Below are 19,297 nucleotides of genomic sequence, written 5' to 3' on the forward strand. Positions count from 1 at the left end.
AAAAGCTGAGCGTATGTGGAGAAAGACGAAACTAGTAGTCCATTATAACATCTATAAAGACAGTCTTCATGCCTTTAATATGGAACTAAACACTGCTAGACAGTCTTTCTTTTCAAGCCTTATAAACAGCAACTTAAATAATGCTCGTACACTCTTTGCAACGATAGAGAGACTCACAAATCCCCCCAGTCAGATTCCAAGTGAGCTCCTCTCTGAAAGCAAATGTAATGAGTTTGCTCATTTCTTCACTGATAAGATCAATAATATCAGAAAGGCAATCAGCTCATCCAATCAGCCAAGTTGTGTCGATATCAAACAAGCTCAACCACAACTTAAGAAATCAGAAATTATGTCTGATTTTATGGCAATTAACTGCAAAATCTTAGAAGAAATTGTGCAAGTTATGAAAACATCAACCTGCAGTCTTGACACGCTCCCGACATCATTCTTCAAAACGGTGTTTACCTGTTTAGAAATGGATCTTCTAAAAGTGGTAAATGCTTCACTTCTATCAGGGATTTTTCCAACCTCACTTAAAACTGCAGTTGTTAAACCCCTCTTGAAGAAGAGCAACCTGGATAACACCCTATTGAGCAATTACAGGCCAATCTCAAATCTCCCTTTCATTGGCAAAATCATTGAAAAAGTTGTTTTTAACCAGGTCAACAAGTTCTTAAACTTCAGGGGGTGTTTAGACAATTTTCAATCGGGGTTCAGAGCACATCACAGTACAGAGAGCGCTCTTATAAAGATAATCAATGATATACGCCTAAATACAGATTCAGGTAAAATAACAGTGCTGGTATTGTTGGATCTCAGTGCTGCATTTGACACTGTCGATCACAGCATACTTCTGGATAGGCTGGAAAACTGGGTTGGGCTATCTGGCACGGTCCTCAAATGGTTTAGATCTTACCTAGAAGGTAGAGGTTACCATGTCAGTATAGGTGACCATAGGTCGAGGTGGACACCCATGACGTTTGGAGTCCCACAAGGCTCGATTCTGGCACCTCTCCTGTTCAACCTTTACATGCTCCCTCTGAGCCAAATAATGAGAAAGAACCAAATCTCCTACCACAGCTATGCTGATGACACTCAGATCTACCTAGCCTTACAGCCTAATGACTACAGCCCCATTGACACCCTCTGCCAATGCATCGATGAAGTGAGCAATTGGATGTGCCAAAACTTTCTTCAGTTAAACAAAGAGAAAACTGAAATTATTGTGTTTGGAAACAAAGATGAGGTTCTCAAGGTAAATGCGTACCTTGGCACTAAAGGTCAAATGACAAAAAATAAGGTCAAGAATCTTGGTGTAACTCTGGAGTCAGATCTGAGTTTCAACAGTCATGTCAAAGCAGTCAGTAAATCAGCATACTATCATCTCAAAAACATAGCAAGAATCAGATGCTTTGTTTCTAGTGAAGATTTAGAAAAACTTGTTCATGCTTTTATCAGCAGCAGGGTGGATTACTGTAATGGACTCCTCACTGGTCTTCCCAAAAAGACAGTCAGACAGTTGCAGCTCATCCAGAACGCTGCAGCCAGAATTCTAACCAGAACCAGAAAATCAGAGCACATCACACCTGTCCTCTGGTCTTTACACTGGCTGCCAGTTACATTAAGAATAGATTTTAAAGTATTATTACTGGTCTATAAATCACTAAATGGCCTAGGACCTAAATACATCACAGATATGCTCACTGAATACAGACCTAACAGATCACTCAGATCTTTAGGATCATATAAACTAGAAGTTCCAAGAGTTCAGTCAAAGCAGGGTGAATCGGCTTTTAGCCACTATGCTCCTCGCTGCTGGAATCAGCTTCCAGAAATGATCAGATGTGCTCCAACATTAGGCACATTCAAATCAAGACTGAAAACACATCTGTTTAGCTGTGCCTTTACTGAATGAGCACTGTGCTGCGTCCGACAGATTGCACTATCATGTTTTTCTCTTCTTCTTCATTCTTTATATCACATTTTACCTGTTTTTATGTTTTGTTTTGTTTTTATGCATTTTTATTATTTGTTTTTATTTTTATTTTACTTGTTTCTTTTATTCTTCTTTATGTAAAGCACTTTGAATTGCCATTGTGTATGAAATGTGCTATATAAATAAACTTGCCTTGCCTTGCCTTGCCTTGCCTTGCCTTGATAGTCTGAGGGAAGAAACTTTCCTTCAGTCGGCTGGTGCGTGACTGGATTCTGCGGAACTGTCTGCCTAAGGGTAGCAGAGAGAAAAGTCTATGGCTTGGGTGGCTGGAGTCACTGATAATTCTCTTGGCTTTCCTCATGCACCGCCTAGTGTAGATGTCCTAGAGGGAGGGAAGCTCACCTCCTACTACGCATCCAGCAGTTCGCACAATCCTATGTAGGCCTTTGCGATTTAGTAAATATCTTCATGAAACAATAGTTATGTTTAACTTTATGTGCAAAACTAGATTATTGCATAAAAGACATGCAATAGACATGTGAGTCAAAGTCAATCAAAAATAAAAACGGAATTTGCTGCTGTAGGAGAAGCTGTCTATATAATAAATTACTTGCGCACAAAAAAAAAAGCCAACACACAATTAAAGTGTGTTGGCGTTCGAAGGCATGAGACACAGAGCACACTTTTGATTCTGTAGGTAATTAATAATATAATAACACTAATACTGAAATAATTGACAAAAATGACACAAACAACATTTCAGATGTTTTACTATGTGCTCAGCCTTCTGGTTTGTCTATTCACACACATTTTTATCATCACATGATCTCTTATAGCAGTCACATGACTTTTTTTAATGGACGTACTTAAATTTGTTCAGCAAAAGTGTTTCTATCGTAGTTTATACACATCTTTTCTTATCGAATAAAATGTTTCTCCTACTCAGTTATGTGCTTATATTTTTTTTGTGCATTTTTAAAACTTATGCGCATCATGGAGTTTTCATTAACTGATTTTTTTTTATTTTATTTTTTTTATTAGCAAATCCAAAAAGTGCATAAAAATAGGTGGATGGAAACATTGCTAGTGCTTATTGCATGTCAGAAAAATCGATAATTACCCATGTTGTGTATTTATGGCTATTACCAAAGATGTACCTGTTCAACATAAGAGTCTTTATGTGGCCCAAGATCACATATATTGATTTTGTGCATATATGGATTTACATTTCCTAAGCCATTCAGACTTTGTGAACTGCCACTTAGATATGAATGCATTCGCCAATGGAACTCAAATCTAATGCTTTGTGTCAAATAACAGGAAACCTTTTGTCATTGTGTCCTCATCTCCAGGAAATCATATGACATTGAGTGAGGGCTGTTTGGATGCATTACTGGTGATGAAATGTGCTTTCGAAATCAATAATTCTGCTCTATGGTCGCTGTCATTGATGAAGGATAAAACACAAGTTTCTTTACTCTATTATTGAAGCCTTTGCTGCGTAAACATTAAAGCGTGGGGAGAAAAGGCTCTGCAAAAGAGAAGAAAGCTGAGGAGATCATTTGTCTCTGATGACATCTGCTCTGCTGTAGTTGACCAAGTGCTTCTCTGTGGACGATATTTGATTGAAATTAGTCTGAGTGGAAAATCCTTCATCTGGGGCTGGAGGTGGCTCTTGAGAACATTTCTTTAGAGTCTTGCCTGAACATTTTTAGATCTGTTCTTAGACAGATTTTTACAAACTGTTGTCCTCACCATGTTTGATTGAATATTTAGTGAATGTGCTTGCCATTTTAAAAGTCTCTAAATGAGTGCCTCCAAATGAGCAAACTAGTGTTCCATACCTGACTAAAATGATATTAAATTTTTCTAATAATAGAGATTTTAAATTTTAATCCTATAATCAAAACACTTTTATTAATGGTATCCTTTTTTTCAGGACTCATTATCACTAATGTCTGTTTGTTCATTATTGTTCCTACTTTTATACATTCAATTAAAACGCTAAACAGATCGGACATGAAGGGAACACATTGTTTTGTGTATCTTCTTATGAGGCCTGCATTGATAATTAGACCTTGAAATGTTATAGGCTAGAAGTCCTTTAACAAAATGAAACAATGAACAAAATGTGAGTGGGTACAACAGTACTCTTCTTTATTTCTGTGTGATTTGGCAAGGACTGACCCATAAGTGCTTTTTGTCTTGCCAGATAATTTCATTTGTTTGAAGCACAGTCTCTAGGTTTATACAAGACAATACTACCCTGAAACAAGATCACACATCAAATACACAGTTATGCTGGAAAACATGACTAGACATACTGATAAAGTCAAGAATGTGTTCAATTCATGTTTTTGGTTTTTATGTTTAAGGTATGTGGGTGGGGGGTAAATCTTTTCTCCCTTGCTTCTTCTGTCTGTCTTTCTAACTTTCTTTATCTGTTTCTCTATCCATCCATCTTTATCCACCCAACCATTGATCTGTTCAACTTACTCCATTTATAATTTTTTTGGCCTTTTTGCCTTTATTATTAGATAGGACAGTATTGAGACAGGAAGCAAAGTGGGAGAGAGAGATGGGGGGGAGGGTAGGGAAATGTCGTCGAGCCGGGATTCGAACTCACGACGCCCTGACGTGCTATTGCACCCTATGTCGGCACGCTAACCACTAGGCTATTGCGCCGACGTTTTGTTATTTTTTAATAGGGACAGATAACATATACTGTGCAAGCTTATTTGCAACAATGGACCATAGAAGGGCTTTGTTTTAAAGTATATCATCAATCTATTTGTCTTACACCATCCATCCATCCATAAACCCATTCATATATATCAATCAATCTATCCATCTCCAATCCTCCACCAATCCATTCGTCTACCTACCTATCTATAATCTATCACCTCTATCCTTTTTATCTCTTTTTGTTCAACTATCCTTTATCTGTTTGTCTGTACATACATCCACATTTAAACATCAGTTCACTGAGCTCCATCCATCTATCCAGCTACCAACTCTCCATTGATCCTTCTATCTTCAACTCTTCATTTATTCTTTCTTCTCCAACTCTATACACATCCTTCTATCTCCAACTCTCCATCTATCCTTCCATATCTTTTCATACTCATCTAATCATCCATCCATCCATCCTTCCATCTATTCATTCATCCATCCATCCATCCATCCATCCATCCTTTCATCCATCTCCAGCCCTCCAACCATCTCCAATCCTTCATCCATTCATCTTTTTTTGTCCAATTATTCTTCTTCTCTTCATCTCTACATATATCCATGTCTAAATGTCAGTTTACAGATATCCACGAATCATGAATCTCCATCCCTCTATCTATCCATCCATCTTAAACCATAAAACTGTCTTGATTCCTCCAGCAATTCATCTCTTTTTGTCTAACTAACCTTCTCTTGTTTGTCCGTCCATCCATCTATCCATCCATCCTTCCATCCATTCATCCATCCATCCATCCATCCATCCATCCATCCATCCATCCATCCATTTATGCATCCATGCATACAACTAAACATACATATATGCATCCGTCCATACATCCATGCATCCATCCATTCATCCATCTATTCATATCTATCAATCCATCCTCTTTTTGCCCAACTATCTTTCTCCTTCTCTTTGTCTGTCCATATATACGTTGAAATGTCATTTCACAGATATCCATCCATCCATCTCAAACCCTCCATCAATCCATCCTTCTCCAACCATACAACTATGTCCATTCCAACTGTCCAACTATCCTTCTCCTGTTTGTTCATCCATCCCTCTATGCATCCATCCATCCACACATCTATGCTTCTATCCATTCATCCATCCATTCATATCTTTTAATCCATCCATCTATCCATCCATCCGTCTCCAACCCTTCCATTGTCTCCAGTCCTTCATCCATCCATTTTTTTGTCCAACTATCCTTTTCTTTCTATTTTCTCTGTCCATGTATACATGTCCAATTGTCAGTTTACAGATATACATCCATCCATAGTTTTTGTCCAACTATCCTTTTCCTGTTGGTCCATCTGTCCTTACATCTATGCATCCATCCATCCATACATCTATACATCTATTCATCTATCCATCTATTCATCCATTCATATTTATCAATTCACCCATCCATCTCCAACCCTCCAATCTCCCGTCCTTCGTCCATTCATCTCTTTTTGGCCAACTATCCTTCTTTTCTTTGTCTGTCCATATATAGATGTCCAAATGTCAGTTCACAGATATCCATCCATCCATTCATCTACAACCCTCCACCAATCCATCCATCTCCAACCATACAACTATCTCCATTCCTCAATTCATTTATTTTTTATTTCATTTTGTTGATGTTCAAATTCCCCTCAAGCCTCAAAACCACCTACCCTGAACTCTATTACTAGAATAACCTCTGTCTCTCGTGGTATTTTTTTCATAGGTGTATGTACAGGTAATGTGATCAGACATTAAGTTTGTCTTTGAGGTGAAGGTCATGTCAAATACTTTGAGCCCGCTGTAATTGGAGCCATTTTTCTTTCGTTGCTGCTTCATAGCTGTCTTGTTAAACTTTGGATTGAAAATAGCTGTTGGTCACTCTGCACGATCCGTGTGTGTTTGTGAATCTGTCCCCTATGTTAATGCCTTTCATGTGTGGCAGTTATTGAACCCAGCGCAAGGTTTTTCTGTATGGTCTATGATCACAGTTGACCCACACTGACTACTCTTGCTCCTCTGTAATGAAATATTTTGTTCAGGCATCCGATGTTTAATTCAGCTCATTCCAGACTGGACAGAAATGAAACCGTCATATCCTTTGTAACCTTCAGAAGCACAGACACTTTGTCTTTTCCAGTTTGAGCTGCAAGCAACCTTGAAGCAAGACGTCTGTGACAGTATTTCGTTTTATTGCCCAAACAAATTGAACAGACATGGGGTGGGAGATTTGAGTGCCCGAGGCTGCTTTTTTAATCAGCGGATGTTTTGACTTGTTTTGCTCCGGGACTTGGATTACGTTGGGTCAGACATCAAGTGACGACCCAACACATAAAATGTTGTTTTTGTTTTATCAATTTATTTATTTACCTTTTCTATTTTTGTGGGGAAAATGGAGAAAAATAAAAAGGGTATATCTGTCTACCTGTCTGTCTATCTTCCCTTGTTATATGTAAGTGCTAGTAAATATATGAAAGTACTAGCTGAAGTAATCACAGTAATTTGTGTACATTTACAGTAATTTCTAAATCGTCTTTTTGCAAATGTATTTTCAGTAGTTTGGATCATGCTTATTTGTGATAGTTTTGGTTGAAGTTTTTTTTTTTATTTTTTTTTTGTTAAGAATAAAGGCATATTCCCAGTCTATTCATTTAATTTTTGTCTATAGTTGTGTGTTTACATATCTCTCTGTATTTTGCGCTCTGTGAAATTACGTTTGGATGTGTGCACACACACACACACACACACACACACACACACACACACACACACACACACACACAAGTGAACACACTCCCACCAACAGAGAGAGAGATTGCGTCTGAAAATATGTTGCGTCAACCAGATGGGGAAAAAAGAAATCTGGTAAAAGGATGCATGCCTGCTTTCAGCCTCATGTCTGGTGTGTGACCCACAGCAATTATAGAGAGAATACTGAAAGAAACAGCAGTTCAGATTTATTCTTTCATTTTTTTTTGGCTTAATCCCTTTATTAATCTGGAGTCGCTACATCGGAATGAACCACTAACTTTTCCAGCACATGTTTTACACTGTGGATGCCCTTTCCTGCCGCAACCCAGTAATGGGAAACATCCATACACTCCCATGCACACACATTCACTATGGACAATGTAGCTTACCCAATTCACCTATGAGCACATGTCTTTGGACTGTGGGAGAAACATCCGGAGGAAACTCATGCCAACAAGACAAGAACATGCAAACTCCACACAGAAATGCCTCCTGGTCCAGCCTGGACTTGAACCAGCGACCTTCTTGCTGTAAGGCGACAGTGCTAACCACTGAACCACCATGTCACCCTGCAAATTAATTTTATAGTCTTTAATGTATGTATAAAGTGTCAATAAATCATCAAAGATGCACTTTTTATTTGAGCACACGAACGTGTTGATCCAAAACAAACAATGTCATCACAACTTAGTCGGAAAATACTGACAGCAAATACTTCCTGAAAAAACAGTATAAAACTAGAAAAGTAAAGTTTGGGGGAGGGGGCACTTTTGATCATTTTGGAAGCGCACTTTCTATCCAAGACTAAAAAGGGCATGTGCACTGCACTGGTTGAGCCCTATGTGTGCACGTGCCTGCCCTCACCTAAAAAAAGGCGTATATATGTATAAATAAAACACCCCCTCCCCACTCCAGTCACATCAGCCTGTACCAGTCTGTATCTACCTATAATATATGTAAGATGCAGGCTGTAGCTAGGTAGGTGGCAGGCTGCAGATAGGTAGCTAAGTGGCAGGCAGGGGCAGGAACAGCTTACCTTGGTTCTGGCCGGCGCGAGTTCCCTCCTAACACTTCCCGCCCGTCACAGTGTCTAACAAAGGGGCGGGGTGCGTGGTGATGTCATCGGCATCCCCGCCCCTTTGTTTACACGGCGGGCGGGGAATGCCAGTGACCGCTGTGTACGGATAGAATCAGCGGAGCGGGGAGCGCTCTCTCTCCCCGCTCCGCTGATTCTGTCAGTGTACAGCGGTCGGCGCGGGCCACAAAATATTGCACTGAGGGCCGCAAATGGCCCGCGGGCCGCGAGTTTGAGACCCCTGCTTTAGTATGTTTCTTTCAAGTATGGATTAGTATGTTGTTAGCATGTCCAATGTAAAGTCAATGGCAGTTTTTTATAATGGAAGTCTATAGGACAGTTGCTAGGATGCCATAAGTGGTTGCTAGGGTGTGGTTAGTAAGTTGAAAGGTCATCAGTGATTGGCAAATTGGTAGTCTGAGTTAAATGAGCCCAACCTTAAGTCTGTATGACAAAGTTTGGTCCAATGTTAAGTCAATGGGAGAATTTTCCAGGTCTGTTTTCAGAAAACCCTAAGTCGGATCATTTGGAAAAGATAGAGCAACCCAAGTCAGACCAGTTTGGAGTTAGTTTATTTTTTGTAGCTTAAATAGTTTAGGCGGAGATGCATATAGAAATTAGTCTCAGAAGAAGAGGGAAGAATAATACATTCATGTAGTTTAACAGTATGTTGGCTTTCTCAAGCCGCCATAATGACATGTATAAGCTATGGTGAATTGTGTAGTAAAAGGAATTATGTGTGTATAACTATCACCACAGTATCACATATAAAGCGGTAGACAAAAAATGCTCAAGTTTCTCTATTTGTTTCTCTCAGTGTTTTCTTTATACAAAACAACTTCATAATTTCTGCAAAATTTTAAAAACAAATTGTAAAAGGTGTAAACCTAGGGAAAACACTGAATGTCTCAACCCGGGCTCTATTTTCTTTCCAGGCTTTTGTGTGGTGTTGAATGTTTTATAGCATGTTAAAGCTGAATTCGAAAGGGATTTATTTATTTTTTTGTTAAACAGATGACCTCTGAAACATCCATCTTGCTATTCAAATAACATACAGCTTCAGCACTTTCCTGCATGCATCCTATGCACATATATAACATGACAGGAGATGGATCGCATCCAAAGAGAGTGCCTTTTAAACCTGCCGCAGACTACAAACCTTCTGCATTTCAGACATTGGTGATGGGAGTGTACAAATGACTGCATCTGTCCTCACTCAACCATTTCACATTTCCCCCGTTCACCTGAAATAAATGTCTGCAGATTTAGCTTTTCTCATAAATGCCACCACCAGACATCCAGGCCTCTTGTGCAATCCCCTGTCCTGAAATATTAGCGAAGGGAATGTAACAGAGCTCTCTAGTGTTTATTTTGTCTGGACAGATTGAAGACACCCAAACGGGCAGTGTTTGCAGGCAGCATGCAGCTGTTGGCAGGAATTAAGCTGTGTACGGGGAGAGTATTGACAAACCATCCACACTACGAGGACCAGGCGCTCAGGGAGAGGACCAGACAGGTAAGAGGCTCAGATTTGTTTTCACAATCAGTAAGTTTGCTTGAATCACAATTCAGTCTTAGCTGGATGTCCAGGACTTTCAGGTCTCGTGGGACAACAGACTCACTTTTTTGGTGAAAAGTTTATTCAAGTCCAAGTAAAAAAATAGTTTGGAAGATACAAGAAATAGTGTTGGGAAAATTACTTCAAATTAGGTAAGGAATTACTAATTGCTAATTACATCATTACAATTTTATTTAAGTTACCTTTGTAATTACTTTGCCTGAAACGTAATTTAATGATAATAATAAAAATAAATAATAATAATAATAATAATAATAATGATTCCTTACGTTTATATAGTGCTTTACTGGACACTCAAATCGCGTCTCTCTTCATCCACCGCCAGTGTGCAGCACCCACCTGGATTACGCGACATCAGCCATATTGTACCAGACACACACCAGCTGATTGGTGGAGAGGAGACAAAGTGATGAAGCTAGTTATGATATGGGGATGGTTAGGAGGCCATGATGAACAGAGGCCAGTGGGCAAATTTAGCCAGGATGTCGGGGTTAAACCCTTACAATTTTTTTGAAGGACATCTTGGCATTTTTAGGGACCACAGAGAGTCAGGACCTTGGTTTAACATCTCATCTGAAAGACTGCGCTCAATGAGCAGTATAGAGTTTCCATCAATATACTGGGGCATTAGGACCCACTCAGACCACAGATTGAGGGCCTCCTGCTGGACTTGCTTATTACTTACTATGTAAATTAATCACTTGATTCAATGTTACGACTTAAATATAGTTCTCTTCTAGTTCTTTACATTTGGGCCTCTTAGCTTTACTTAAAATAGTAATAATACTAAAAAGAAAAGTTAAGCACAATTTTTGTCAAACATGAAACCATTCAATGTAGGGCTGCACAATATATTGTTTTAACATTGATATCGCAATGCGCACATATGCAATGTCCAATTGGATTGTAGTTGATCAGGTACAATAGTTTGTCATTTCAAAGTTCAAAGTTTCAAATATTTGACTATAAGCATTTCAAGAGAATTTAAAAGCACACAGATGATTGTGGTTGTAGCTTCATATGTATTGAATGTTTTTTTATATAATGAAGACTACGTTTAAAAAAAATTTGTTAGATTTTTGTCCAAACTACATTTTTGCAGGGTGTCCGCAGGGTCTTAAAAGTTAGAAAAAATGTCTTTAATCTCAAGAACAAAAATTTAGATCTAAGAAAGTCTTAAATTTGCTGTAACATTGTGTTTTAGGTCTTAAATCTTTTTTAAACATGTCTTAATTTTCCTTTTGTTCATGTATAGATACTCAATCTGGCCATCACTAACACCTCAATAAAACATAACACTTTTTATTTAAAAATGTTATTTTTTAACTCTATTTACCATAATGTTTTCATTCTTTTCCTTACAATAACATTTGTTTAATAGTTCTCCATGTTTTTTACTGCTGAGGACACTGACCTTGACAGATATTTGTGCATACATTTAGTCTATTATAGTAAAAAAAAAAACATTTTTTTTAAGAAAACAAGATTTTAAAGAAAACAAGTGTATATATACAACTAGAGCTTGCTTGTTTTGAGACATTATTTTAAATATGTGTCTAAGAAATAACAAAATTATGTAACTTTTTTAATATTAAGTAATTTGTATAAATGTACTTTTAAATGTATTTTTTTCCCATTTGGGCCTTTAGAAAGACTCCTTAGCGTTAAGCTCTGTATGAGTCTAACATTTATAATAGTCTTAAACATGTCTTAAAAAGTCTTCAATTTAACTTGGTGAAACCTGCAGAAGCCCTATATTTAAAATAAACAGAAACAACACAATTCTTCAATTTTTTGAGACAACTTTATTGCTTTATGACAAATCTATGTAAAAACTAATAATTTAACTTAATTTGTTCATGTTCTCTCAACATAAATCAATTGTGTGAAACACAAGTGTATACAGTGATATGTCACATTTGATTATTCAAGTTCTGTGTCTAATTACTGTACGACGACTCAGAAAACCAGAACAGCACTATTTATTTAATCTTTTATTTATTAATTTTATTTATTAATTTATTAAATTTATGAATTTAATTTAAAAATGTATCTTTTCTCTACTGTAGGTATATGTTTGTAATTTATTTAATACATTTATGTTGATGCACTGCACTACAGACCTATCCTAATTTTTCTGAATTCTTTCCAAATGACTCTACAATGACTGTTTCTACAGAACTGTCAAGTATATGTACAGTAATGCAAGAATGAGCAACTGTAATTAAATTACCTAAAACTGAAAAGTAATCCCTTACTTTATATTTTCAGTAAAAAAAGTAATTTACTTACAGTAACCACTTTTTTCGTAACTATTGTAACAAGCAGTCTCTAAATATTTAAAATACAAAACATGCCTATATTTTATTTAATGTACATAATTTATTTTTAATATAAAGAAATGCAGTGTTCTGATTCAGAACTAAACAGATGGCCAATCAGGATCCACGTCAAAAATGAAACACTTCTCTGAACAAAGAACCAAACGGTTTCTTTTGCAATTATCCCTGATTATGTAAATTTGAAATAAATGAAGCAGCTGTAAATCAGTGAGAAATATACAAGATAGCAACACCAAAAAAACACTTCAGATACTTTGTGAAGATGTTGGGAGAAATAAATCCACTGAAGTCTGAAAGTGTGAACCTTAAACAAATCAGCTGATAATCTTACTGATGAAATTACAAATGGACCGCGTCAAGAAGATTGTGAGTAAATGGTTCATAAATCCTTTTTAAAAGCTTTCTTAATGACATATGCACTGTTATATACTTAGCCTCATCAGCAGAAGTGTGACTTTTGGCATAATTAAATGAATTACATTTCTTGTTCGGGTTGTTGGAAGTTGATGTATTAGAGGGAGTCTTTATGAAGTGAAATAAACTCCATGGCACTATTGTTAGGTGTGGAATATATATATATATATATATATATATATATATATATATATATATATATATATATATATATATATATATATATATATACACACACATATATACACACACATATATATATATATATACACACATATATACACACACATATATATATATATATATATATATATATATATATATATATATATATATATATATATATATATATATATATATATTTATATATTTATATATTATATAAGACTTTATCCAGAAGAAAATTTATTATCGGAAATACTGTGAAAAATTCCTTGCTCTGATAAACATAATTTGGTTAAAAAAAATTTTACTCACAGGAAGGCTAATAATTCTGACGCCAACTGTGTGTACAAACTCACATTATAAATACAAAACACACATATTTAGATATGTAATGTATACTTTCTCTAATCTTCATCTGTTTTAAACGTCTGATTGGTTCTCTTGCTCACTTTTCTATGTAATATTACTTTTTCCTTTTGACTACAGGACATAGAGGTTTATTGCTTGAGTTTTTGAGGCTGAATGTTGAGGTTAAGAGGTGGTAGAAGCCTGAGGAGGATTTCTCATGATCAAATAAGAGTGTGTTCATTCTCATATTTTTAGGGAGGGAGAATATACGGTTCTGAACTGCTGAAGAAAGATAAGTCTCATTCTATACCATACCACCTTCATTCTGAGAATTGCTTTGACAAGAATGACCCAAATTTCCTTTCAAACTAAAACAATAAAAGCTGAAACTCTCCTACTGGAGATAGAGGGTACAAGTGTTTATGTTGGACTTGGAAATGAGGTGTCAGGTGGAAGCGCTTTCTTGGTTTAAGTTACATTTATCTGTATTGATGTAATGATTCACTGTGAGTCGGTTGAAAATGGATTCAAATATGTGATGATTCAAACCAGTTGAAATGTTGAATGATGCTGTGTTTAAAGATGCAATCTTGCTTTACCTGCACATCAGAGGCGAGTAAGAGGTGAGCCGGCAGAGTAAAATTACAGCGGTGAAGTAGGCCAGACAAACTGTTTGCAAATACTGTGAAGAGACATTGACTTACACTAACAGAATAACAAATATGATGCACATAAACCATCAGAACAGTGAAAAACTACTGTCACAGATGTATATATACGCAAAATAAAATAAAATAAAATAAAATAAGCCAAATCATGCAAACCGGAGGAATTGCAGCTCCGCTTACTTTGACGAGTGCTATGGAAATTACACAGTGCATCAGTGTTTTCATAGCGATAGTGTATAGATTATTTTCAGACTAAAAGAGAAAGCTGTGCTAATACAGAAGCAGGTATTAGATTATTTTTACTCTCTCCTTTTAAATGAGTTTATGCATATTTGCTCATTAATATTGAATATTTAAAAATGTTTAAGATTATCTCTTCTTAAGTTTATTACATTAAAACTTACTATTTAATATACTAATTAATTATACAAGTAATATTAATTATTCACCTTCATAATCATGTTCAACTCTTGACTCTATTCTACTGTATATTTAGTAATTTTATAATCAGTTTGTTTATGCCAGTCTCCTGGATCAGAGGACCTATTGACCACCTCTGTACACACTGATCCCTGGTTTAGGAAAGGCTTTACTCTCCGCACCAGCCATCTCAGTCAGTTTACATTGTAAATGTACAAAGACCTCAACTTATACATAGATATGCTGATATCTCCTTTTTAAGATGTCAAATCTCAGCACAGTTTTAGTTTGTTTATAATAATGAGTCTTCTTGAGTTTGTATTATTCTTGTTTTGGAAATTGTTTTTAAAATAGCATTTAAATGCAAAAAAAAATGTGTAGCATTTAGGAAAAAATGAAAGTGCTCTTCACCCTAAATTTTGTAAAAAAAAAAAAAAAATCATGACTGAATTGTGAATTGTGAGATAACTATCTTAAATCCTATCGAATCAAGAGTGTGGTGAATCGTTACATCCCTGATACGTAAATATTAAGTTCAATGGGATGTTTACACTTCTTGTTTATCCCTTTAGTTCAACTTATTTACATTCATTAACTTAATGTACATGGTAAGAAGCAATTAGCATTACAGTATTTTTTTGGCTGTTTCTATTAAAATTAGCTACTAAATTCGAAATTTGGACTTTCACTTGCACATTTACAACTAATTGATAACCCTGCAAAAGGAATCTCTTTCTTACAAAACAAAAGCACACTTCATGAAAAGTGAATATACAAACATGCACATTACTAATCTGACCAATCAGAGCTGTGTACAGGACGAGTTTATAAGGAACAAATCTAATGAGACTCTTTAAAAAATGTGATGATGTGAAATGTATATTATGAAACAATTCAAATATTTTATGGCATTAAATGCATGTCAAACTGTTGAAGGACAACCTTCAACACAAAATTAAAACGCTTCAAAAACAGCTAGGAATGTGCCTGAAGTCAATTCAAATGAATACTAAAAGTATGTGTTATATGCAGCCACTCCTGGAAGGTTGGAAGTCAGATCACGGCAAAATATTTGAGATAAACAACTAAAATACAATGCAGTAAGGTGTCAAAGCAACCACTTACATAGCATGCATTTTTTTCAGTAAAGTGCAACAGGACTGATTTTCAATTGTAGCTCAAGTACATTTAATGGCAGGCTTAAAATGACATATATTGTTGTTAATTGATGGTAGATTGTTTGTTGTTGACATTAAAGTACATATACGTATATTAGTTTCATGATTATTATTATTATTATTATTATTATTATTTTAGTGTGGAATTTCTAGTTAAAAAAAAAATTAATTATAAGCAGTTATTCTGAAGAGGAATCTCTACTAGCCAGACATGATTGGCAAACAATTTAAGTACTTTAAAAGACATGTCTACATAAACTACAAAAACATCTCTTTTTTATGAATCAATAAATCAATGAAGAATTATAAAGGGTGTCAGGATAACATAACACAATCTGAAATAGGACAAAACAAGTATTAAAATAATTTAAAAGTTGATATATTCTCTACTAAATATATTTATACAACAGTTCTGTCAGGTTCTTGAATCTGATTGGCTGATAGCCATGCAATATTTTGCCAGTGACATCACACAAAGGCCTCTTCACCCTTCACCTGTTAGTATTACTCTGCCCATCTACAGTCAGCAACAAGCAGAGATACACTCTACAGTTTGACAAATATTACTGCTGTTAGACAACATAATGTACGTATGAGGCTTTTTTTAGTCAAGAATGTAGTTGTTTAGATTGCAACTGTGCTGTTTATTTATAAAAACAGTGCCTATTTTAAAATATTTACCATTTCTGAGAGAGCTCGTCGGTGGCCATTAGCCTGCCATAGAGTAGACCAAAGGCGGTTGATGTTTTCTATCCACAAGATGGCGAACCACATAATAAGCCCTTACGCTTAGAAGATTACAACAGTCTGATTTCTAACTACAGCTGGTCAAATCATTATTAAACTAGTAAGAATACCTGCCAACAACCCCGTTTTTCCTGGGAGTATCCCGTATATCAGACCGATCTCCCCCCGCCCTTTTTAGTATAGTCTGTAAATAACCCCGGGTTGCCAACTTCGGTACAGTACCCGATCGCACCGGCCGCCCAAAACCCGCTGCATCATATATATCCCGGTTCTCAATAGTGTTATTCAGAATCCTCACATCCAAAAATCAGCTGTTTTGTCATCACTTTAGACATTATGCTATAGAGAGTCATTCAAACACTAGCTCTAAAGTGACATGGTGAATTAGTAATGGCTTCTGCTGTTTTGACGTCAGCTGCAGATGTATGTGTGTGTATCATTAATATAAATATATATAAAACACACATATATTATGTCAAAACAAACTTTTATTTTGGATGCGATCAATCATGATTAATCTTTGCCCAGCACTAATTTTAAATGAATGAAATAGACACTAAATAGTATAAATTATTATTATTATAAAACATTGTACACTGTTCTATAATATTTTTATGCTGTCCTAATACAATGTATGAGACACATCAAATTTAATACATATGTAAATATTATTATTACTATTGTATGTTATTATTATTAAAACATAATGTACAGCTTAAAATGTTTCATATTTATTGCTCAGGCCACAACTGGCTAACAATCTGCTTTTTAGAAATAATAAAAATAGAGAAATGTTGATAGATTATCAAAAAAAATGCTATGACATAATTAACTAAATTTGCTGCTATCATTTAGGCTATTTTTGCATGTCAGAATACTACTAAGTCTAGTTTTAGTTGTTTTGATCTAGTGGCGCATCATTTCTCCTCCAAGCAGAACTCACATTATGACCTGCATTCTTACCATTCATTTTGCAGCAGCATCTGATGTAATGAGGTGCTTTGTGAGGTACTTACCATTGCTCAAACTTCTGGTCTTTGGTGTGTGTGTATTTGTGTGATGATATAAACATCCACACGTCTCTATCATTGGTTGGCGAATGATAGAAACTCACTCATCAGTTCAATCAGCCAATCATCATCAGTTATGTGTTTGTCCCTCTCTCACAGACACAAACCAATCATCATCGTCAGTTATATGCCCCCCTCGTCCTGCAGCACACATCAGAGCAAATCCTGTAGCTGATCTGATGAGTCTACTCATATAAAAAACACTTTATTATAGCAAATTATATAGTTTATATTAGTTATATTATTAAAAATATTAGTATTATAATGTCACATGTTATTGTCAGCGACAGTAACAGTGTTGTTACAGGGGAAACAGTAATTTGTTACTAAAAAAATAACACAGTTTATTTATAACACCATTATTCACATCACTGGCCGTTATAGCATAGAATGACAGGTCTCTCAAAACACAGTGCGCTCAAGTAGGCAAAGTTAATAGTATCACGCTTTGAATGCTTTTGTATTTCATATTGTGTACTATTTGCTGATGCAATATTGATATATTTTTTCTCATCCAACATTGATGATCAAGTGCCACCTTCAACCTCCCTTCTTTGTGAAAATGAAACAAACACAACATATTATAAGTCTATGCAAAATAATAGTTCTTTTTAATAGTGCCTAATTACATGTTGTCATGAAAATTTGTGCATATTTAGCTATACATCATATATCAGCAGAAATGTTTTGAATCCATATTATTCAAGCCTTGTTGTGTTAGTGGTTTTTTTGTAACTGTAATGCTGTTTGGTCGGTTGCCATGGATTTCATCAGTTTCATCCGTTCTCTTCACTGTAGCATGTGCGTCTGCGGCTTATGGGGAAATGAGTTTTAGTTGTGATGGTCTGTTTAATGCAGACATGCCAAACCTAATCACCTCATTCAATTATGCTGCTGTTTACATGTGAAATATTGTAAATACATTTATGTGGTTTGTAAAAGTACATATTATGCACTGATCTTTTTTCCCCCTCCTTCTGCTTTCTTGGTAGTTCTGCTTTAAATGCTACTAGCATTAAAAACATTTACGTTTCCTCTTTATACACACAAACACTGTATCTTTTATTAACAGTAAGTCTTGATCCTTTGCGAGCTTATAGATTTCTGCAGGTGGAATCTCTCATCGGTGGCTTAATTAATTTGCGTGTCAAGTAGAACAAGTCCTCCGATTCTCATAACTAAAGTCATATTATTCATCATTCAGACCCTTTTTACATCTATTATTACCATGTTCAGTGATTTGATCACAAGTTTTGATCAAAAGCTGTAATATCATCTGATAATGTGCCAACTGACCGTTGGCACATTATCAGACGATATTAAAGCTTTTCCTACTGATTACACACGTTTTCAAAATAGTGTCCCCTTTTTCAAAATACACAATTCTCAAAACTGCACACACAAAATGCCTCATGTTCCTTCAAAGTGTAACACTGCATTTAAAATGCCATACACACTTATCATCATAAAGCATTTGCATTAAATGGCAAACACTTCTTTCATAATAGTAAATCTTTGGGTATACCACATAAACACTGTTGTTCTAAATCTAAAGCTATTTGCTCTGTCATGAGCTTGTATCTACATTTCAATATATTGTTCGACAGTGGCAGTAATCTGCTCAGAGGAGTAGCAGATACACTGTAAACTAAATGACATGAAGAAACAGAAAATAATTATTAGGCCAACATTACTGATCCATACAACAAAACCATAATCGCAATACTGTATGTTAAAATGTAAAAAAAAAAAAAAACATGTTAGGCAAAAATATGTTCTTCAGAATACAATAAAGAACGTAATTGTGTATGGGGTATGGGGAAGCATTCATTGCCTGGAGAAGCATCACGCAGGCATACTGTAGGCATATGCACGTTGAAGGGAT

At 35.7% G+C, this 19,297-nt stretch overlaps 1 protein-coding gene across 20 annotated transcripts in view; it reads left to right on the forward strand.

Annotated features, from left to right (window-relative positions):
- dpy19l3 (dpy-19 like C-mannosyltransferase 3) overlaps positions 1-19,297 on the forward strand; it is a 125,967-nt gene that overhangs the window by 61,259 nt on the left and 45,411 nt on the right. For 13 of the 20 annotated variants that reach the window (XR_012382637.1, XR_012382636.1, XR_012382640.1 and 10 more), the window contains one exon: positions 9,865-9,997. The exons of 3 other annotated variants lie outside the window; for them this stretch is intronic. Coding sequence is in view for 9 of the 17 variants with exons in the window: in XM_073907243.1 (XP_073763344.1) it covers positions 9,865-9,997 (133 nt within the window). In the remaining 8 variants the exon portion in view is untranslated. Of the gene's footprint in view, positions 1-9,864; positions 9,998-10,071; positions 10,192-10,339; positions 11,821-19,297 lie in introns of those variants that run through there. 4 more of the 20 variants (XR_012382642.1, XR_012382641.1, XM_073907246.1 and 1 more) reach the window with 2 other exon arrangements.

The sequence above is a fragment of the Danio rerio genome, chromosome 7, assembly GCF_049306965.1.
Source record: "Danio rerio strain Tuebingen ecotype United States chromosome 7, GRCz12tu, whole genome shotgun sequence".
Classification (NCBI taxonomy): Eukaryota; Metazoa; Chordata; class Actinopteri; order Cypriniformes; family Danionidae; genus Danio; species Danio rerio.